At 51.3% G+C, this 22,986-nt stretch overlaps 1 protein-coding gene across 1 annotated transcript in view; it reads left to right on the top strand.

The window, feature by feature from the left end:
* The window catches only part of ALDH1A3 (aldehyde dehydrogenase 1 family member A3), a 36,946-nt gene that overhangs the window by 1,950 nt on the left and 12,010 nt on the right, over nucleotides 1-22,986 (top strand). Inside the window, exons 2-9 of the mRNA XM_040642692.1 lie at nucleotides 3,673-3,777; nucleotides 5,786-5,926; nucleotides 10,215-10,344; nucleotides 10,674-10,735; nucleotides 13,415-13,543; nucleotides 15,126-15,239; nucleotides 17,508-17,610; nucleotides 19,973-20,157. Coding sequence (XP_040498626.1) covers nucleotides 3,673-3,777; nucleotides 5,786-5,926; nucleotides 10,215-10,344; nucleotides 10,674-10,735; nucleotides 13,415-13,543; nucleotides 15,126-15,239; nucleotides 17,508-17,610; nucleotides 19,973-20,157 — 969 coding nt within the window. The remainder of the gene's footprint in view (nucleotides 1-3,672; nucleotides 3,778-5,785; nucleotides 5,927-10,214; nucleotides 10,345-10,673; nucleotides 10,736-13,414; nucleotides 13,544-15,125; nucleotides 15,240-17,507; nucleotides 17,611-19,972; nucleotides 20,158-22,986) is intronic.

The raw sequence follows: 22,986 nt of genomic DNA, 5'->3' as shown, positions 1-22,986 counted from the left end.
GGCCTGACACCAGGCCACTGTACCCTCCTTCCTTGTGGAAGGTGAGGCCTCCACCGTGCTCTGTCCTTGCTCCCGGGCCGACCACCGCAGAGGCCTACCCCTAGCAGCTGTGGGGCCCAGGCAGCCTGTGTGGTGGTGGCTGAGGGACAGCAGCCCCGGCCAGCGATGCTTAGGAGAGCCTCTGGCTGGAGAGGCAGCAGACAGGGCCTAAGAAAGAAGCAGGAGAGCCAGAACTGCGGATCCGAGGCCCAGGGCCGGCGGTGGGGAGGGGTGGAGTGGTGAGCCCATAAAGGCCTGTTAGTTTTCAAACCTGACTCATGGAGCTTCTTGCTAATGGAGGACATGCCAGAAATGGTGGGTCTGAGCCCTAGCCTTGGGGGTTCCATTTCCCAGGATAAGTCCAGTTTCCAGAAGGACGACCTTGTCACAACTTCATTTGTTCTCACCTTTTTTAAAGATTTTATTTATTTATGAGAGAGAGAGAGAGAGAGAGAACAAGCGAGCATGGGTGGGGGGAGGGGCAGCGGGAGAGGGAGAAGCAGGCTCCCCACTGAGTAGGGAGCCCAAATCGGGGCTGGACCCCAGGACCCTGAGATCATGACTTGAGCCGAAGGCAGAAGCTTAATTGACTGAGCCTCCCAGGCACCCCTGTTCTCACATTTTAACCTTGGGCTCCGCTATGTGACTCCGGTGGTGGGGGAGGGGAAGGATCCCCTTTGGCATCCCCCACCCCCATATCTCAGAGGATAGCAACCTCTTTCACTTTAGGGGGGGTCCTTTCCTTTCCTTAGAAAATGTCTTCCAGTAACAGAGATCGTCTTTAAGAGTTTCTGGTTCACTCAAACACCCGTTTTTCTAATCTCCTTGATAAAAGCTCCAATTAGCTCCAGTCTCCGGTTCTGAAAGCATAACCCCTTTGGGTTTCGCTGAAGTCCAGTGGAAGTTCCTGTAAATGGCATCAGCAGACCTCACTTGCGTGGTCACCAACTTCACCTCCACCCCGGGGCTCCCTGCTCCTCAGAGCAGCTGTGGTTTTTGGGCTCAGCCCGGATGACAGGCCATTCCGCTCCTTCAGTAAAATGTGAATCCCGGAACCTAATTTTTATACCTCTGTAAGGTTTATCTGATACCAGTTCACAGGCCGAGGAGGATAATTTTTTTTTTTTCTGGACACATTATCCTGATTTGGGGCTCAAAACGGCACAGGCAGCATAATCAGTAGGCCACACTTACTGACCCCTTCTTTATTTGTGTTTTTGTTTTATTTTAGTGGAGAGAAAATCAACAGTAGAAACCACTTGCGAGATTACTTACTAGTGTAGTATACAAAAAATTTTTTGCTAAATTGGCAACCTCGCGATGGGAAAATATGGTCCGAGTTGAGGAGTCTGTTTTTTTTAAGTTGCTGGTTACGAGGGACTTCGGATCAATGTCATGACCGACCAAGTCTTTTTTTTTTTTTTTTTTTTTTTTTTTTTTTTTTGGAGGAACATGCTTAGAGATGAAGTATAATGGACATCTGATCGTTGCAATCTGTTTCCATCCTCCTTATTTATATTCTCTTCTACCATCTTCTCACTTTCCCTCTCCCTTGGAATTGACACCAGGAAGGATCTAGATTCAGCAGTTTTCACTGATGGTCTGTATTTTCTAACCCACGAAATTTCATCTTCCAACAAATGGGCCTCTCTCTCTGGCTGCACTTCCCTCCCCATGCTAACTGAACCTCTCTTCTCCGCTTATTAATTTCTCGCTGTTACCGAGTGATTGCTTGCTGGATGGCAAGAGTGAACTCTTGGATTTGGTTTCAGTTGGAAGAATAAACCTGTAATTGTAGCCTGGCCTATTCCACGTGCTTCCCTGGGGGCCTGGCCTCATGTTGAAGGCGCTGAGCTTCCAGAAGTCAGATGGGCACATCCTAGAGGCAAGGGATGCTCTCAGCTCTGAATTCCACACGGTGGACAGGGTGCCTCTGTCCACCTGCCCCGCAAGAGCTGGCCTTCCATGCTTTGCCCCCGCCAGACTGAGACTTCCCCGCTTTCCAGGGAGAGTGATCAAAGCGGTCTCCCCCAGCAACTTCCCAGAGCCAGTTTCTTTCCCGGTGAGCTTTGGAGTTTTTACAGGACAGCCCAGGACAGAGATCGTAACCAAGCCGCACTCTGGATGAGATGTTTCCCCTCTCATCTATCATCACTGGGGAGTCAAGTGTTCCAAATGAATAAAATTCACAGTAATTGCAATTAGCCCTCGGATGGACACGATTCTTTTAAATGACTCAAAGAGAGGCAAAAGATACGCCTATAGATACAGAAATGGAATTCGATGAGCTAGGTCTGTACTTAGAAATTATTGATGGCATCTTGTTTGATGGAAGTGCTTCTAAAGCATCTTACTCATGTCTGTGACTGGGGTCTGTGTGACACCACGATGGGCTGTGATGACCAGCCTGTCCCGTGCTGGTACAGCGGGAGGTCATCTGTCTCTCCGGGGAGTCGGGACCTCCATGTTGTTAGAACGTGTTTGTGTATTACCTGTCACCTCTGTTCCTGGTTCTTTTCCAAGGCCCTCTCTTTGAATGCGGTGCTTTTTTTAAAGCAGTTAGGGGTTAGAGTAAACTAAGAGTAAATAGTACACACCTTTCAGTGTGGGAACTCTGTGAATTCCTCTTAGTTCTCTCATGATGTCTTTTATTTTTAACGTCCTTTTTCTCAGCCGTGTTCTAGATAATTGAGGCTCTGAACGAAGTGATTTTTTGGGTTAATTCTTTGGTTCTAGATATAAATGGTTATTTGTTACATCTGTTCATACAACCAGAACATTTCCCAGCCCAGATATCTATTTTTGTGTTCCAACACGGGCTTTTATTAAAACCAACATGAAAATAGGCATTTTAAAGAGAATGGGGGAGGAGTACCGATATATACCAACAAAGATTAAGGGTGATAGCAAGATCCTTGTAGAAAGCCAGTTCCTTGGCAGTCTGGCTGAGGGTTTCAACAGGGAGGAGGCAGAAAGGAATGCTGACTGCTGACCTGCCCTTCAAGGGCAGGCGATCCCTTGGCACTTTATATGTATAAACCTATTTAATCTTCCCCCCAAACTTGATGAGGGAGTAGGATTTAACTTATACCCTTTAACTATTCAACTCGACTCTTCCTCCATGAATCCATGTTAATAATTTAAATGGCTCAGTCCCTTAGGTGTCTGCCTTTGGCTCAAGTCATGATCCCAGGGTCCTGGGATCTAGCCCTGTGTGGGGATCTCTGTTCAGCGGGAAGCCTGCTTCTCCCTCTGCCCCTTCCCCCTGTTTGTGCTCTCTCTCTCTCTCTCTCTCGGTCAAATGAATAAATAAAATCTTTTAAATAAATAAAAAGAGACAAGATGTTTAGAAAAATTCTAAATGACTTTAGTTTCATTAGGACGAAAAGTAATTCTCTGAAAAGGTATTAGAAGTCAGGAGACTTGGATTCTAATTCTGAGTATTTTCCTGGTTGGGCATCTGACTCCATCTCCCCTCTAGGTCCCATCTGTAAAAGAGTGGGGGGGGGGTGCAGCGTGGGGGGGGAGGCAGAGGGTGGGGGAGGACAAGACGTTACCTAAGGTCCTCAGCATGTTGGAATGATATGATTTTGATTTAAGCCCTAATGCATTACAACTTCCTTTCCTGGTTAGATATTCATCAACAATGAATGGCATGAATCCAAGAGTGGAAAAAAGTTTGCCACATATAATCCTTCAACTCTAGAAAAAATATGTGAAGTAGAAGAAGGAGATAAGGTGAGTGCTTCCCCCACCCCCACTCTCACCCCCCAAGTAATTAAATTACAGATAACTAGAGGATAAGGAGGCGGTATGGCTTAGCTATAAGACAGACCTGGCCCGTGCTCGGGGTGGGACCTGAGTTAGCTGCTTCTCACACACATGGCCCAGAATGGGATCAATTAGGGACAATCCACTGCAGAGAGTCACTCTCCTTTGATAGATGTTTCCCCATCTATAAGGATGACCTCAGCTATCCTCGTCACGTGGCTAAAGGAAAGGTTTTTATCAATGATTTGAACCTGGAGGCATGAAACCCTCTTTCCAGAAAGCATTTCCGGCTGGTGTGTTTCACCAACTGCAGCATTCTGGCAGGAGACACTTGAAAGAGAAAGGCTTGAAGGGAAAAAGACTTGCTAACCAAGTCATGCAGGGGTAATAACATCACGCAATCACCAGATTTCCTTTCTACCAGAACCTGAAATGATCACGGAAAGCTATAGTCTTTATGACCATATATGTAGTTATGTATATAAAGGACTTCTGGATGTGTCCTTGGTACATTTCAAAGCCGGAAAGTATCTTTTAAATATATGTGCCATTAGAGGAAAGGTTGAAGGTAAAGCTTTTCTAAGAAGGCAAGGGAAATTCAAACCTCTCCTCCACCACTAGAGTAATCATCTGATGTTCTTATACGTGTAGGGGTCACGATGAATGTGGATAGGGGGAAAGACGTGTCGCAAATAGGCTCGACTTGGATCCCACCAGTGAGTTCTGGGACAGGCAGGAAACACAGTGGTTCTACCCGTCCAGACCCTCCCATGCGTAATGCCTCAAGCTAAGCTCTGTTTACAAAGATAATAGCATCAAGGAGCTCATCTTTGTATGACGTGAGGACGTGGGGCAGCCGGGGTGTGGGGGGCATCCTGTGGAGCAGGATTCCCAGTGGGTGATTCCCAGGTGCAGTACCCAGGTATCAAAGAGGAGAGTGAGATCCCTGCCCCAGGCTCTGGGGGACTGCTCTGAGCACCTAGACACAGACGCTGTCCTGTCCCCTGCAGCTGGAGAGGCCCTGGCCTGCACCCCAGAGCCTGGGATAAGGAATTCAAAGTCCTAGTATCTGCTTTACCAAAACTCGCTTGCCTCCAAGCATGCTTTGGAGACACAGACTCTTGGTGGAGTGTCCCTCTTGACTGCATCGGGCAGCCCCTGCCTGTTGTACTCCCCTAGGGAACTGAGGCTCAGAGGGGCCTGGGGGATGAGCCATTGCTCGTCAGCAACCAGAGCCTTGAATTCATTTTCCATCAATAAGAATGGGTGACATTAAATAGCTCTAAAAAGCTCGTACTTCTTTCCTTTTAAGAAGAAGTTTCCATTGTAATTCTTCTATGGGTGCACAGAAAATCTAGTTCCTTGCCCAGGGAATGGTGCAACACTTCTGCCCCCAGGCAGGGGGGTAGGGGGTGGGGTTGGAGGTGAGGCTGAAGAAAGAGAAAAGTTCCAGAACCTCCCTGTCTGTGGACTTTTCCGATGTGGTCAGTTCCGAGATCCCGAGAAGCACTCCTGCCCCATTCTCACTATAGGACCACAGTCCTCAGCTTGAATAAAATGCCAAGACAGACATTTCCCACCTAACTGATGAGCTGTGGGAGTGTGTGTGTGTCCAAACTGAGCGAGCAAGTGGAAAATCTTTTCCTACTCGGGTCACCAAGAAAAATAATTAAGGTCGGTAGTCTTATAAACTATTTTAAAACGCTTTTATAATCAGAAAGAAAGTTCATACTTGGCCATTGTAGAAATCTTGAAAAAGACCCAAGACGTAAAGAAGGAAAAAGTCACTTGAAAGTCCCAAACGGGGGTGTCCAGCGATCTCGAACCTAGGGGCCACCTTCCGACTGACCCCCACCCACCCCCCTTCCTCTCTGCGTGAGGGACGCGGGTCTCTGCTGTTCGCTGTAGCTGACGGCTGAGCTCTCCCAAAACGTGACAGAAGGTGACCCACTCTCTCTGGTTTTTGGCCGCTCAGCCCGACGTGGACAAGGCCGTGGAGGCCGCACACGCCGCCTTCCAGAGGGGCTCGCCCTGGCGCCGCCTGGACGCCCTGGGCCGTGGCTGGCTGCTGCATCAGTTGGCTGACCTTGTGGAGAGGGACCGCGCCGTCCTGGCTGTGAGTACACGCTCATGGGCGGGCGAGTGTGGGACCGTCTGGCCCCCGCGGGGCTTGGGGGAGACCCAGGGTGCTGGTTTTGTGTGGCGCTATGTGTGTCAGGACATTTGAGGTAGAGCCAGCTCTCTGGCAGTAGGCATGTGTCCACACGGTCCAGCTCAAAACCCTTTCCATTTTGAAGTCAGACTTTTGCGCCCCTCCCCCCACCCTGCACTTCATGTTCTTGACCAAGCAGTTGCCCGGAGGAAGTTCAGTTGTGTCCATGGTTCCCAGACTCAAGACGGTCACGGGCCACCAGATAAGCCTGGTCCTACCTGTACATTTCTGAAATTAACCTTTTTTTTCTAATATGAAATCTCTTTTACTGATAAGTTGAACGTCATCCTAGGTGACAAGATCTGTGCTGGTATATTTTTTTGAATACTTATTTAAATAGATGCCACTCCTTAACATAGAAAACATTGGTCCCATAGAACCTAAAAATCACCCCTGTTTCACCCCTGAACTGGGTAAGCATGTGCAGAGTGATGGTGAGTGCAGGGTAACCTGGTTATGGGAACCCTCAGGCTATGAAAGACTTCAGTTCAAATCCCAGCTCTGCCACTTACTAGTTGTGTGACGTTGGACAACTTGCTTTACTTCTCTGAGCATGTATTTCTTTATGGGAGATACCAATAATAATGGTATTCAGCGAGAATGATCCATTTAAAATCCTTAGCAGAGTCCCTGGCATGCAGTCAGCACTAAATAGATGATAGTTGTTATTAGGAACAGCAGTCCTCATAATAGTGCGCATGCCCAGCTGCATGACCCCCTGGCCGGTAATTTCTAGGCACCTTAATTCCCCTGCTGCAACATAGGCGTGTGAATTCGGCCCGCACCACGAGGTTGGGTCGCTCCCATCAGACTAGGCTGCAAAGACACAGACAGGCTGTAAATGCATTATTTACAGGGATCCCAAGACCTTCCTCCGGTCTTACAGTGAGCAAGCAGAGGAAATCTCAGGGCCGCCTCCTGCCTTGAGGTCCTTCCCAACCTACACACGCTGCCCTCCCACGGCTCTCAGACTCCTGTTTAGAAGTTGCTCCAAACCTCGAGGCCCAGTTGGTGGGGGAGTAAATCTCCTTTTCAGCCTCCTATTTGAACAAATGGTTCTTTCCTCTCTTGCTTGGATGTCTGGGCCGAGCAGTAGAGTAACTCCTTCGTGGACACTGCGTCATCCAGGACGCCAAAATCGTTTTTGTGCCCAACTGTGTGTTTTGGGGCTAGAGACTGGGGGATCTCTGTATCTGGGCTGCCGCTCTTCGCTGCGTGGCCCCAAGGGTGCGTCTGCACAGAGCTCAACTCTCCTTCCTTCCCACCCCGCCAGCCGGGCCTGGCGTGCTTGCCCCCAGTCCGGGTGAGGGTGTCTCCCTCTCAGGGTCAACGTTTCTGTCCGTGGAGTCTCTGGTTTCTTCCTGCAACGAAAGCCAGCCTCAACTCTCAAGCTGCCAGACTGGCTTTTTCAAAAACATTTCTGTTTTCACCCAGCATGAGCTCATCAGTCTGCAATGTCCGTGGGGACTCATAGCAGGCGGGAGAGGATGTGCCCTGGGCACCCCTCCCTACCCTGTCCTCAAGTGTCAGTATCAGCTGCGGGAGCAGTGGCTATGTAGCCACCCCTGCCTTCAGCCCGCCCCACGGTCCTGGCAGGACTGTGCTGCGATCGCAGCGGGAGCGAGTTGCCTCTTGCCGTCGGGACCTTGCTGCCCACGAGAAATAAGATCCAGCTCTTTGCCGCATCATGAAAGGAACAAGAGAATGACTGGCCAATATGGCTTTTCAAACCAGGACCACATCATAGGAAAGCACCGTCACCCTCCACCTCGATATGGTTTTCCTGCATTTTCATGCAGCAAAGTGCTTCTTCCTATCACGTTCTCTTGCCGACTCAGTGGTTTTGACAGAGCTACGTATTTACTTCTGTGTTCGATGTTTAGGAACAGATGTGGGGGATCCGGCAGCCCCAGCTTTCTCCTCCTTCCTGAGGCACCTGGGGGCCAGACTCTGGCTCTGTGGGTGCTCTTTCTGGAAGGTCCCAAATTGGGGCCCTCCCTGTTTACTCTCTTTTCAACCCCAGCCCCGTTTCTGGGCCTCCTCATTTTAAGCTTTTGGCACACTGACCGACTCTTTCCTATCTGAAGGTTACAGTGCATTAATTTTTCAGAAGGCATATTTTTTCTCGTAAAATGTCAAGGGAAGTAAACTCGGGAGCAGCTGTGGTTTACTCACGGTCCAGCCCCAATAACTGTTTAAAAGTCCCAGTCAGTAGCTAACACTTGATTTCTCAGGTCCAGCCCTATCCACTCATTTGTGAATCTTTTTTTGTTTAAAAAGAATTTCCTGTCTAAATCTATTATGACCCCAGTTTTTCTTGGACACTTCCCATAGAGCCAACCTAGCAAATTCTTGCTGTCACCCTGGGAAGCAAACTTGCCCAAGTTAATAATGAAAGACAGCCAATGCTTGCTGAATACTCACCTTGGACCAGGCTTATCGCAGGCACATTTATTATCCCATTTCAGAGATGAGGACACTGAGGCCCAGAGAGGTTAAGTAACCGAAGGCTATCCAACCAGAGGAAGTAAGAAAAGGGCCAAGAATAAACTCCTGGTCCCACTGACAGGTCTCCAGATGTTGTCTGGAGTCGCCCGGTCTTGGACCTTTCGGCAACGGTTGGGTTTCCCGTGGAAAAAGAAAAGTTTCAGCTTGGAATGTCACTCGGTAGGAGCCAAAGTGCAGTGCACTGGATGTGACCTTGGTCTGACTTGGTCCCGGAGCAGCATCCTCCAGGGGTGGGATCCATCCCAGACCCAGACCAGCCCTGTCGTCTTCATCAACTCACACTCCAGTCTCCTCGGTGTCCCCAAATAAGGATTGCCGAAAAGGAAGACGAGCATAGTCATGACGGCTATTAATGTCATCATGAAACAGTTCGCTTGGCACTTCCTATGGGCAGGCCCCATCCTAGCCCTCACCCCAGCCCCATGAGGCAAGTGCCACTACTATTATTGTGATTATCATTATTATTATTCTCATTTTACAGATGAGGAAATTGAGCCAGAGGGGGATCTGGGGGCTTGCCGCTCAGTGAGAGAAGCAGTCACTCCTTTTGAGGAGCTGGGCTCCCCCTGAAGCAAAGTTCTGAGAGGGTCGCCCCGAGGACCCTGCGTGGCCATTCGACAGTCTTCCCTGACGCAGATGTCCTGTGGCAACAGCCTAAGGCGTGGCCACTGCGCTGGCTGGAAGCTGGATGCCCCGAGTCCAGTGCCCCACTGAATGACCTTAGGTGTCACCCGGCTCTGTTAGCCTTGGTGTGGGCACCTTGAAGTGACAGCTGAGGTGTCAAGGTCAGAGATGAGGCCGATGCAGGTGCACGTGGAAGGGCCTGTCTTGCCCAGTGAATCACCCTCTCACCACATGGACTCTAAAATGAGAATCCAGCCCCAGGCTATGTGCTGGGTGGTCACTTCCTGCCCAGATGGATGGCAGGCGGTCTCAGCGCCGGGCTCTACTGGGGCCGCTTGTCTGAGGGACAAAGGGGTCCTCTTAAACCCCGGGCTGGAAATAGAAAAGAATCCCTGCCATTGAGTGGCTGCCCACTCGCCCTGGGTAATCACCTCCCTCACCACCAAGGGCGAGCCTGCTCCCTTCCGACCGTGCATCCGGCTGGGGCCGCCTGGCTGGGGAGGACGGTGCCTTTTGTGCGACAAGATTTGGAGCTCTACCCTTCGGGGCCCCGTCGCTCTTTCCACAGCTACGCTGGTCAGCCCAGCCAGGAAGGAAGATCCCGCATCCCCCCCCTTTTGGTGGAGGTCGCAAGCCCTCTCTCCAGCCTTCCCAAAGGCAGCTAACCTCCCGAGAGCTTCCCTGGGAGGGCACAAGCCCGTGTGGCCGGGTCACCCAGCTGTGCTCCAGACAGAAGACCAAATGCCACCGTGTCTTCCTTCCCAGGGAGGCTCCAGATCAGACTTCCATCTGCTGTCCTTCACGGGGACACCCGCTCATGCCCTGGCCAAGCCCCCCCACCCGCGCCCCCGACTAAGCTGTTTTGAAAGCAGAGTAATCCTTGACAGTCTGAGACGGGTCTGACAGGAGACACAGTGGCTTGCTTTCTGCCATGTTTCTCACGGAACATGGCACACGCCGTGTCCTAGGACTGTGCTTTCTCCCCCCACCCCCTGGCTTTCACCCCCTGACGGCGAAGCAGGAAACTGCGTCTGACACAGATGTTGTCTTTTTTCTGCAGACCCTGGAAACGATGGACACGGGGAAGCCGTTCCTTCACGCCTTTTTCATCGACCTGGAGGGCTGTATTAAAACCCTCAGATACTTTGCAGGGTGGGCTGACAAAATACAGGGCAGGACCATCCCCACAGGTGAGCCAACGCTGGACTCCCAGCCTCATTGGGGGACTTTCGGGGGCTCTGTCTTCTCATTGGTCCAGGTAGCGTCTCCAGAGCATCCCTGCCCCCCCACATGTCCCCCCCCCCGGGCCCCCTTCCTGTTGCAAAAGAAAGTGGCCCTGTGCTCATTTCTCCTAAGGAATTGTACTTATTACATTGAGCTAAAGATCCCTTGTTTGTGGACTAGACAAGACTTGGAGCTGACACCTTTGTGCGCTTCTGGCTTTCTTTCTTGTCTTTTTGTGACGTAAAATCTTCGACTGAGGTTAATTCCAGTGTTCTCCACATAACCTCTCTTCCAGATGACAACGTTGTGTGCTTTACCAGGCATGAGCCCATAGGTGTGTGTGGGGCCATCACTCCTGTAAGTATGGTGACTTTTCTAGATAGATCCTTGCACATCCTGCCCTACTCCCGTGTGGCCTCTGGAACCAGTTTCTGGTGTCTTCTGATTCGATCACACTGGCATTAACTGAACATTTGCTTTGTGGCATGGGGCTGGGCGCTCGAGAGTTACCAGGATGGGTTAGATCCCATGCCTGCCCTCAGGGGTCTGACTCCTGAAGCACAACAGAAGGCACCGTGGACCCCAGCCAGAGGGCTCAGGAATGCCCAGTTTCTCTAGGGCAGCGGTCTTTTAAGAGGGCCTTGAAGGATGAGAATGAGTCGTTCAATAGGAAAATAGGTCTTCTAAGCAGTAGGAATGGCCCCAGTGAGGACGTTGAGGTGCCTGGGTTACTTGGAGGCGGGGGGATAGCAGGAAAGCTGGTGAGGCCACACTTAAGATAGGGACAAAGTGAGGAAGAGGAGGAGCTCATGTCCGGTGGTCCAGGCCGGGCACCCAGTGGGCCATGGCTGCCGAGGGCCTGGGACTTTAATCACTGGGCAGTGGGGAGCCCGGCAGGTGCCAGGGAATGCGGTGATGCTGCCTGTCTGTTGGAGAAAGCCTCGGGCCACTGGAACACCTGGGCGGGAGGCTGGGCAGACAGGCGGCAACATGGAGAGAGGATTGAAAGTGTGCTCTGTGGAGACAAGGAAGATGTGTCCCTCCACCAACAGTGGAGAGCCTGCCGTGTGCCAGGCACGGCGCCAGGGTGCCAGGTACTGAAGACATGAAGGAAAAGGGCCCAGCCTTTGCCCCTGAGGAATTTGCAGGTCAGTTAAAAGGCCGAGGAAGGAAGCCCCGCCAAGAAAAATGATTAAGACAGGAACTGTTTGAAGACCAAGCAGAAGCATGGGTTTGAAAGCTCCTGAGGAGGTCGAGTTGGTGGAGTTTAGTGTCTAGTCAGAGGTTGGGGGTGAGTCCTGGCCAGAACTGGGTGGATGGTGTTGCTGGGTGATTTGAGGAAGACTGGGGGAGAAGTGGGTTAGGGTGGAGTGCCGTGACAGATGGAGGTCATGCTGGGCAGATGTCGTAGAGGGGCAGTGGAAGAGCCAAGCAAAGGGTCCCATCAGTCATTTGCATATTTGGGTCAAGGGCTCGAGAGAGGTGAGGGCTGGAGCTACCCACGTGCAGTGGTCAGGACAGAGGTGTTTCTGCCCATCGAGTTGAGAGGGGGTCATCCAGAGAGGGATGCAGAGTGAGAAAAGAAGAGGGCCAGGGGCCAAATCCTGTAGACTCTTAGGGGATCCCACTGAGAAGTCTGAGCAGCTAGGGTCCGGGGCATTCCAGAAATGGAATACATTTCCAGAAAAAGACTGTGGTCAATAGGGTCCTCTCCTTCGTAGAAATTCAAAAAGACAGAAGCACAGCTGTTAGATTTGCTCACCAACAGCGGTGTCTGGAGTTTGGGGTACAGTGGAAGCTTCATTGCTGGGACTTACAAAAAGGGACCTAAGCATGTGGGCACAGCTCTTCTCAGAAGCTTTGAGGGGAGAGAGGGAACTGCTGGAAGTGGCAAAAGCTAAGGGAAGGTATGGATTTGCTTGTCGGACAGGAGAGACGATGGCATTTGTGTGCTATGGAGTGGGGGTCCAGGAAGAAGAGGGAACCCCAGGCATTAGTGGGGGGTACCCCAAAACAATGCCTGCCATCATTTAACAGAGCATATTGGCCCTTGGGAACTGGGATCTTCTGTTTGTTGCCTAGTGGTAGGAATTCCAGACAAAGCTGGGAGAGAAATTATAGTGGCCAGACCACGAGTTCGCCACCTTCAGCTGGTCCCATGCGTGTAGCTTTGCAGGGAGCTCTTCTGTCTGGCATCCTTTGAACATAAGGAGCCAAAGGGATTCCTTTGGGATGGGGGTGGTTGAGGGACAGCTAGAATCAAGCTACCTGCTCTCTTGGAGATGCTTGGTTTCATTTTGCCTCATCAAAGATGATACTCAGAGGGGGAGGGTAGGAGAGGACACAAGTCTGGCTGTGAATCCTGGCCTTTATCTCCTAGCTTGTGACCTTGGGCAAGTAACCTCTCCCTTCTGTGCCTCATCTGTAAATGGGGGTAATAAGAGGACTATCTCATATAGGTTGGTAGGGATCAAATGAGTTAAGTTTTTGTGAAGTGGCTGGAACAGCACCTGGAACAGAGCGAACGCACAGTGGCTGTTACCTCTTGTTAGGCTTCTTGTTACAGTGATTTCAGTATCCTTGCCTCAGAAGTTGAAAGATGACAAGAAACACTTTCCCAACATGAATTTCACCAAACAGCAATCCAGTGGGAGTTTAGTTATGTATTCTGTAAGAAGAGAAAAAGATCCTGAGACATCTGAGTTTCGGAGAGGCGGGCCTCATTCCTGCAGTATTTTTCAGATCATTTAACAGGCTGATGGCATTATAAACCTCCAGGAGGAGAAGGTAGTGCACCTGCAGCAGAATCCTCTTTGCAAAGACTACTTACTCAGATCTCCCAGAATGTCCCAGAATGTAGCTCAGGAAGCATGGGGCAGGAAGGCAGGTCTGATCTGTGCTCACTTCTGTATTACCTCTGACGTCCCCAGTCTGGACCATGCAAAGCAAATAACCTCCATGGAGACGTCGCTGGGCCTCCGGGACAGGGCGGCGGGGTGGATCCGGGCCCCAAGCTCCTCTGTGCTCTGTCCCTAGTGGAATTTCCCTCTGCTGATGCTGGTGTGGAAGCTGGCGCCTGCTCTCTGCTGTGGGAACACCGTCGTCGTGAAGCCAGCGGAGCAGACGCCCCTCACTGCCCTTTATCTGGGCTCTCTGATCAAAGAGGTAAGGCACCTGAGAAAGAAAGAAAACATTATGTGCTGTTGATAACATTCCCACTCCTAGGAACCAGGCCGCCGTCACCAGATGAAGCTGCCCCGTCGAGCCAAGCGGTGCGTGACAGTGCCCACCCGCTCACGACCGAGTGGGAAGGGAATGGCTCCCTGTGTTTCACTTGGCAGCCGTGCTCTCTTTCTCCTGCTTGTGGTCACTGAGCTAGAAGAAACTCCATTCCTCCCACTGATCCAATGAGAATACTTAACTCTTATTATGGGTTCAAGCCTATGGTTTAGGAGCAAATGTTTTGTCTAGAGAATTTGCAAGAGGGTCACTTGAGAGGGAGCCAAGTATTTGGAGGTTCGTCGGGCCTTGCATTTGTGGTGTAGGAAATGGCCCGTTGTTCTCTTGGAGGGGACATCTTGCCAGCAGTACCCGCCCAAGGGGCTGCCGCAAGCCGGGCTCACTCATCCGAGCCTCCTCGCCAGTGCTCCACGCTCGGGCCATTGTCCTGTCCCATCCCGCAGCCACTGTGCTGGGAAACCAGCGGCCCAAAGAAATACCTCCTTCCAGACACACCTGGCAATATGCTTCAGCCCTGCCGAGCCCAGCTTGTGTGTTGCAAAGAGGTTAAAAAAGAAACAGGAAGGAAAGAGGGATGGGAGGAAAGATCCATTCATTTGACTTCTCAGCTGGGTTAATAAGATCGGGAAGCAGGACCTTTACTGCTTAGAAGTAAGTCTGCAGCCTCCAGGAATTGGCCTGTTTCCCACTTTCCTTTGGGGATGTAGGATATGATTACATTATATTAATGAGACTGACAGATTCTAAAATCACAAGCGTGAACACACAGCAACTAGGAAACTAAAGACTCTTGAACACCATGTCCTAAAATCTTGCCTTTTCTAAATTGTGTTTTAATAGCATGAGATGGTAAGTTAATTAATTGTTCATTGAATTGCATCCCTCCACCTCATTCATTTGTGGGGTTCTTGGTGAATAAAGAGTCCTCATAGGTGCAAAGCAGGAGGTGTGAATGTGAAAGAAGTGATTGTCCCCAACCTTCTGGATATGCCAGCTCTGGGTGTGGCCCAGGTTCAACAAGCAGGAGCTTTGAGGGAGTGATACCGCGTTGCCATTTGGAACATTGATGGGACAGGTTTAAAACAATGGGAGCTGAAGCTCAGGGAGAGGGTATTTTGCAGGGGTCTCTGAGCCTTGGAGGGTATAACCAAGGTATCTCTCTTCTCCCTGAGAGTACATACGTGTGGACAGATCCACCCCCACCACACACGCACGCGCGCACCCACGCATAGAAGGGAGCTCAGCTGTGGAGGCTTCCCGCCATTTTGCTCAGAGGCCCTTTTGGGTTATGAGGTGCTGCCTGGAAGGAACGGCATACGAACACCTCACCCTGGCCCAGCCCGCACACTGGCCGCCTGGGTCTGGGTTCTAGGGTGGCTGTATGACGCTGGCCCTGGCTTCCCAGTGAGGGGGACACCTACAGCCCTGGCTCTCTCGGCCTGAGCGCGGTCTGTGATAGACACTGGTCCATTCTTCTCCTCTGAACGCCACCTCAATTTCCATCCAGGTCGGATTCCCTCCAGGAGTGGTCAACATCGTGCCAGGGTTTGGGCCCACGGTGGGAGCAGCAATTTCTTCTCACCCTCAGATCAGCAAGATCGCCTTTACGGGGTCCACAGAGGTAACCGTCCTCACCGGCTGTCAGCCAACATGGCAGCCGCTGTGTGATCTGAGACGTGGGAACTTTTCCTTTGAGCCGCTAAACTATGATTTATTTACACTTAAGTATGACCACGTTTCAGTGCATAGCGATCAGGAAAAAAAAAAAAAAGCAAATAAATAAAGTCACTGGTCCAGTTTCCAAACTAAATAAATATCTAATAGAACTCAGAAGCCTTAGAAGAAAAGATTCGTAGATAAGATAAAATAAAAATGTGAAACATCCATAGGACAAACAGCGTCATAATCCAAGTTAAAGGATAGATAGCAAGCTGGGAAAAGAGCAGTCATAATTTCTGCAGCTCTCCAAGGCTTAAAATTCATTATATCCCTAAAAATCAATGAAAGAAAATCACACACACACACATACTGAATGGTGGGATAGTGGGTAACTCAGAGAAGAGAACCACCAAATGTCCAATGAGCTTGAGCTAGCTCATTGGTCATCAGGGAAAAATGCAAATTCAAATGAAAGTCGGAGTCTTCTTGTGTCCGTCAGATTGGTAAAAATTGGAATCTGGTCTAATTGAGACTGTGGGAGACCAACGGTCCCGAGACCAAAGGCCATGATGTAGTATGGATCCCAAATTTGAAAGTGTCCAACTTCTGATTCAGAAATTCCATTTCAAAGCCACGAGTCAGAGAGAGGTTCTCACAAGCCCTCAAGGACATGTCTTCCAGTACACTGTATCCATTCTGTACGAGATGTTACAGCCATTAAAATATGAAAGCGTCTGCCGTCTGTGGTTGAGGCACCAAAAAAAGTAAGCTGTGGGAAAGTAGCTACAGAATGATCCCAAGAGGAAAGTGTGTGTGGAGAGAAATAGAAACGGTCCGTAAGGATACCCAAGGAATTCTTCCCATGGCCACCTCTGTGCAGGTCCTGGGGCACAGGGGGGAAGGGAGATGAAAACTTTCCCCCTTTGCCCTGACATGCATTTGTGTGTGGAATTATCTCTAATACTCTTCTGTGCTTGAGAAAGAAAGGAATAAATGCTTCTCAAGCAGCAGGTGTCCCCATCTCCCCACAAATTTAGTCCAACCAGGAGCCCGAGCTGTCTTCACCCCAACAGCAGACTCATCCCTTCTCCTGCCCCTGCCTAGCTTCTCTGCAGAGACGTCTGCCTGAACCCTCTTCTCTAGGCGTCCGTAGGGCTGCCCATGGGTCCAGTGGGGTGGTGCTCTCAATGGGAACCCAACCTCGGGGACAAGAAAGTGGCCTCTGTGGTCCCAGGGGTCGCTCAACGGGCAGGCATGTCTGGAAGGGGGGGGTGCCTTCCCAGCCTTGGTCCCCCTGCTGTGCCCAGCTCTGAGAGCAGTGCACCTGAGCCCCACAAGGAATCGTCCGCCCGTTGCAGACTGGTGTTGCTTCTGTTGTTCTCTGGGGACAGTCCATTGTCACTGTAGAACTATTCCAAACCTCATTCAGTCCATCACCCGGGAGCTGGCCAATTTTTTAAATGCACTCACACCTTAGCTTTGGGGAAACAGCCTCAGCCCGAGAAGAGCCCAGCTCTGCCCCTTGCTAGCTGTCTGGCTCTAAGCGTCTGTGGGCACTTTGGTCAGAGAGTCTCCCCGGCTCTGAGTCTGTGGGGCTCACTGTGTGATGGGGCAGGCCTCGCCTCTGGCAGTGCGTGGAATGATAGGAGAGCCCCTCCAGGTACGTGAGGGGTCCTTTTCCTGCACAGCTACCAGTTCTCTCGCTTCCCCCTGGAGAAGCCGCAGTCTTGAGTCTGCTGCCAGAGAATTGGCTCCTTCTCCTCCTGAAGGGAAGCTTCCCTATCACCATAATTTTGGAGGTTCCCTCAGATTATACCAGAGAGCCAGGCGGAACCACGTCCCCCACTAGCGAGCGCTAGAACAGCTGCCCCTGGGCCCCCTCGAGCCCTTTACCAGACTAGCTGGACCGGCCTGCTGCCAGGAGGGACAGGCACCAGGACAAGGGAGTAGGTGGCTCTGCCACCAGCCAGCTGTGTGACTGGGGGCGAATCACTGGGCCTTCCAAAGGCTCCCACTCCGCCCCTGTAAGTGGAGCAGTCGGACCAAGGATTCCAGTGATGTCAAGGTCTGATCCATGAGGAGACAAAGAGAGAGGCCAGGGGGTGGGGAGCAGCCTTAGAGGCCTAAGGCAACTGGACAGAGAGGCAGGGGAGCCCTAGGCTTGTCCAGAACGTTCAGGCCAGGTCTGGCCGCATCTGAGGTTTCCTTTGGTCTGTTTTTTATCCCAAAGGTTGGAAAGTTGGTTAAAGAAGCCGCCTCTCGGAGCAATCTGAAGAGGGTGACGCTGGAGCTGGGGGGGAAGAACCCCTGTATCGTGTGCGCTGACGCGGACCGTGAGTCTTTCCCCTTCTGGGCGTTGCTGGGGCTGAGACGGTCCATAGGCCTCTCCTGGCTTCCTCGCCCAAACTCAGAACCAACTGAGAGAGAGACACATACATATACACAAAATGGCGGTGTTTGTCCACCTTGGGTTGTCCTGCCATAAGCAGACAAATAAAAATCAAAACACCAGCTCTATTGCTCACGGCAAGCTGCCTCGGAGAAAAACGTGTCCTGTGGGGGCCTGTTTCTGCCCTTCATGATTAAGTGTGCATTCCCCGTCCCTGCAGAGCTGGGGCCATGAGGAGCAGATCCAGGTTCTTCTCCAGAGCCTCCCGTGCCAGGAGCCGGCCAGGAGAGGAAGGAGCAGGGCAGGTGCTCCCCACTCACAGGCATTGATCATCCCCCCACCCCAGTCAGTATTTCCTGTGGTGCTTTTCTCCTCTCCGAAACTTGAGATGTTTCTTCCTTCTTTGTCTCAGGCCTGACAAATGAGAGGACAGGGGCAGCGGACCCTTAAATGTATCTCCCTAGTCTGGGTCCTGCCTCTCTCTCGACCACCTCCTCCTGGGCAAGCAACCCTGCCCAGCAGTTTGGGGGCAGCTTTGTGTCTTGCTAGAGCTTCATGACACAATGGAAACTATATGCTGCTCTTGGCTGCCATGTCCAGAAGAAGGGAGAAGGGGCCACATCGGGCATTCATTCACCTGCTGACAGGGTCAGCCGTCAGAAGGCATGACTTCTGAGGTACCCTGAAGCACCTTCTAGAGCAGCCCCCTCACCTGCCCCCTGGTGCCAGAAATTCCTTTCATGGAGAACAAAGCTTTCCATTCCACACTGCAAACATCCCTGAGAAAAATGACCCTAGCACAATTTCTTGCTAAGGCGTAAAGGACTGATACCACTTCCTCTCCTTGAAGCTGGCTTTCCATGGGAGAGTGAGTGGCCGGGGGAGGAAGCAAGCTTCAGGGAAGGAGAAGGAAGCTGGGCGTAAAGACAGACTGCTCTTTTTTTTGCCTGAGCTGCTGCTCCTGTGTAGAAGCATCGTTGGTGTTGCTACTGGTTTCTGGAATCACATGGAGCAGTTCTGAGTGCTGCTACATTTGGGGTCCCAAACTCCAGTCCTAAAGAGCCAGGACCCCTGTTTTGCATTCTTGTGCCACCATCTCTGGGGGCCCGGTCTCCACCTCAGCTCATCCTCTCTCCCCACCAGTGAAGAACACTGCAGCTAAAACACAAAACTTCTGTTCAGGGGTTGGTTTTATAAGGCTCATAAACACCCCGCGGAGCCGTCATCCGGGCAGCACCAGTCCACAAATTCCAATCCTGACATAACTGGCATCCACGCACGATGTCAATGATAACATGCCCCCATCCCCCCACCCCCCACGGCAGCCACCACCCCTGGCTCCCATCAGGGCGCAGGAAACGAATCAGTTCTTTTGGAGAAGGGGCAGTTTTAAGTTGGTGCAGAGAAGGGGGCGGTGCGGGTCGGTGCAAATCCTTATGACGCTTTATCTGCCGCTAACAGGGACTTTCTATGGAAGACCCGGCTCGAAAGCAATGTCTCAGTTTCCAGAGCGGAGGGCAGCATTCCTCGGAGCTGCTCAAGAGCGGTGCTGGGTGTCTGGATCCCCTGCCCCGACTCCCCAGGGGCCATGCTTTTGCCCCGTGCTAAGGAAAGCTGCATTTTTGAAGCAGCAGTGTGCGTGTTGGAAGGGGGGCGGGGGTGCAGAAAAGCCAGCTCACCGTGGAGCACTAGAAATGACACGGTGAGCTGTAAGCGATACCCCACTGAGCATTCTTCTTCGTGAAGCAGGGCCCCGAAGGTTTTCCTTACTAAGCACCCTTCTAGTTTGAACTCGATGCCCGCTCTCTAGCTCAGATCCAGACCTCCTCAGGCGGAATCAGTGCTTGTTTTTTAACTGGTGTACATCCCACATGGAATTAATGTTACTTAATAAGACTTAATAAAGCAAGAGAAGCTGATTTAATAGGACTTGATAGTGAAGGAAACTCGAGGTGGAAATAGCTCTCACCAATTGGTCTCATCGATACCTACAGAAAGTTAGTCTATAGAAGGGGGTCCTCCAGAAGGGGGAGGCGAGGGGTCCAGGAGCAGGTGAACCGGGGAATGTAACAACTCTCTGTGCTCTTTAGCAGAGTAAAAAAGTCCTGCAGTCGGGGGACTGGCTTCACCCCACACTCGTTTTGCCCATCCTCTCTGTTGGAAATGCCGGGAATAAAATTAATTTCTGAAACGCGGCCATTCCGGGGCCTGTTTTCTGGTGCAGGCAATTAGCGTTGCAGCTGTCACCAGTCCTGCCCTAACGACTTAATCGCTTCCTCTCGCTCCCGCCGCCCCCCTCCCTCCAGTGGACTTGGCAGTGGAGTGCGCCCATCAGGGAGTGTTCTTCAACCAAGGTCAGTGCTGCACGGCCGCCTCCCGGGTGTTCGTGGAGGAGCAGATCTACACCGAGTTTGTCAGGCGGAGCGTGGAGTACGCCAAGAAGCGTCCGGTCGGAGACCCCTTCGACGTCAGAACAGAGCAGGGGCCGCAGGTAACCTACTGATGTGTCAGCACCCGCAGTGTGTATGGGGGACTGAACCAGGCAGCCCCTCTGGCCCTGGCCCCTTACAGCTCTGGTGCTTTTCGATCGATTCAGGGTCCCTTTCAAAGCAGAAGGGAGGCTGCCTAGCCTTGCCGCTCGCTTGTGTTTAGACACCATCAACAGTACGGTCCCATCGGGTTTCTGTGGGGTTATAAAGTGGGAGTGGACACACAGAGGTTTTGCTCTTTGCGGCTGATAATGCCAAGTTCAGGGCTTCGGCAGGAGGGAGGGTTCCCCGTTCATAAGGCCCTATGCCTGCACCCTCCAGCCAAGAGGACCATCCAGTCTCTGAGCACCGGGATCCCCAGAAGAGAGACTCAGGCAGAGGCTGTCTTACCTGGCCGGTCTCCTTGCAGAAGAGGGACTGTAACCGTGCCTGAAAGGCAGCAAAGTACTGGCAGAAGCTAAGTACCTAGAGCCCACAGTCTCAGCCTCTGGGCCCGCCCTCGAGCTCACGTGCGCTATAGGACAAGGCGACGGTCAGAAACCAAAGAATCCCAGTGGAGAAGGAGTGGAGAGGGCTCAGGGAACGGGGCTGCATCTCTGGGCAGGAGGAACGCGTCTCCGGAGGCCTGGTTTTCGAAACTAACGATGGGATGAATACGATCATAACCGCGAGGTTTAATAACCTCTTTAAGAGGGCACATCCTGTATCACTTTCTTACTAATTATGCAGTGCAGCAGATGGATAAATATTTAAAGGAGGGCAGCCTGACCATCCCATGCATTATTGAAATGGAGCTCGACAGCAACCCACTTTTCTTGGAGCCAAAGTCCTGCCCTAGCCACGAAGTTGCAAATCACGTGTCCAGACTCACCTACTTGTGTCTATCCCGGGAGCTCGCTGCTTCCGCACTGTATTGGCACCACATGTTTACATGGGAAACCACACAAGTTTGGCTCTGTGACTTTGTGAAAGTCCCAAGCTCCTGCCAAACCTCACTTTCCTCATCTGGAAAATGGGAGTAATGGATGGCTATTATGAATATTTCAAGGCACCTAATAAGTCTTTACTTTTCAGAGGTGGGGGTGGGGTGGGGAGCATTCAATGACAGGCTCCCTGATCTAGGTGGCAAAAAATGTCTGTGCATGACTTCAGGCCATGTCGGTCAGGTGTTGCTTGACCATCCCTTGGGGATGCCCTGGCTGGGAAAGGGGGAGGACCACGTGGAAAAGGTGCTTTTCTGGCCACCGTGCGCATCCTTGCCTTGCCCCAGCCCGCATGCACTGTGGCTCCAATGCCACGTGACCCTGGTGGAGAGAAGCGTCCCAGCTTGTGGCCAAGACTCCCCACCCTGCCAGACCTCAACTCCAAACCCAGTGGCCAGTGACACGAAGTTGTTTAGTGGCCTTGGTTGGATTTCAGGTCTGCATGCAAACATGGCCACAAGCCATTATCAAATCCACCGTGATTGTAAAGCTAATCCAGACTCCGTGGGAAATATGCGAGCTGATCCCATACTAAGGAAAACCTTTCACCCCATCATTATTCATAAGTCTCTTTCCAAGGCTCCAGGCTTGACTTTTGAAGCCAGATACAGAACTCTCTTCCAAGAGAGCAGATCCAAGCAGAATGGGTGTTGATTTCATCGGTGCTTTTGATGCTGCTGCTAAAAGTCCTTTTGAAAGCTCACTTAAGCCGCCTAACCTCAGCATATTATTTTAGGACGCTGTTGGATTTTTTTCTCCCAAAGTGCTTTTTCATCTACGGTAATAAGATTTTTACTCAGAGAGGATTTACAGCTGTCTAAATAGTCCTGTCTGTCTCCTGCCTGTAAAACAGCTAGCTGACCTAGATCGGTGTCCACTGCAGGCAGTCGCCAGCCGAATGCTCCAGAATCTTTCAGGTTTATTTGGCAACTGAGCAACGAGGCGCATAAACATTGCGCAAGCCACCTGGTGGGGGCAGGATCTGGTGCCCTCTCCAGCAGAGCCAGGTACAGCTTCTGACCTGTCCTTTGGGGTCCGTCTAACTCTGTCCCTGGTGTTGTGCCCTGCTGCATCCTTCACTTCTGGAAGGTTCTCCCTCCGGCACTGGAAGCCACCAGCTGACATTTCTTGGGGGATTATTAGATCGAAACGGTGTGTTCACATGGACTCATCAGGAAGAGTGGAGTCTGGATATGCAGACTTTCCATGGGGACTCCGCACTGACTCCAAGACAGACAGGTAGAGAATGGTCATAGCCACTCAGGACCTATATTTGGTGAAGTCCTACAGTCTTTCTTGGCCTCCGGGGAGGAAGGGCAGTCTTGGAACGTTTAACCCAAGACTTGATTCACCCAGAGAGAAGTTGAGAGAACCTTGAGATATTACGAGAATCATTGGCGTTGTCTGAACTACTTTTTCAGGTGGGAGTACGTTCACAGGGCTTAAAACCTAGAGCACATAGAAAGGTCAGGCAAGAAAAGACTTTCTTCCTTCCTCCCCCCTCCATTCATAGGCCTGGTTCTTTACCTGCCCTCCGTGGGCATCCCACGGTCTTAGTTTCTCATGTATCCCTCCAGAACTTCTTTATGGGTATATAAGCACATATGAACATGTAGTCTCATTTCCCCTGTTTTTACCCAACAGATTACTATATCTATCCTGTTTTGCACCTTGATTTTTGTGCCCTGGTAAGAAACTTGGAAGAGTTTTCTATGCTAGTCATGAGAACCTGCCTCATTCTTTTTCATATGTACATAAAGTTTGGCTGTACGAATTCACCAGAATTCAAATAACATGTTCTGATAAACATGTGGGTGTATGCAGTTGTGTGCAATGTCGCAGAGTACG

Source organism: Ursus maritimus, unplaced genomic scaffold (genome assembly GCF_017311325.1).
Source record: "Ursus maritimus isolate PB19 unplaced genomic scaffold, ASM1731132v1 scaffold_27, whole genome shotgun sequence".
In the NCBI taxonomy this organism is placed as follows: Eukaryota; Metazoa; Chordata; class Mammalia; order Carnivora; family Ursidae; genus Ursus; species Ursus maritimus.
The sequence above is the reverse complement of the archived record's forward strand: the minus strand, read 5'-3'. Positions and strand labels throughout refer to the sequence as shown.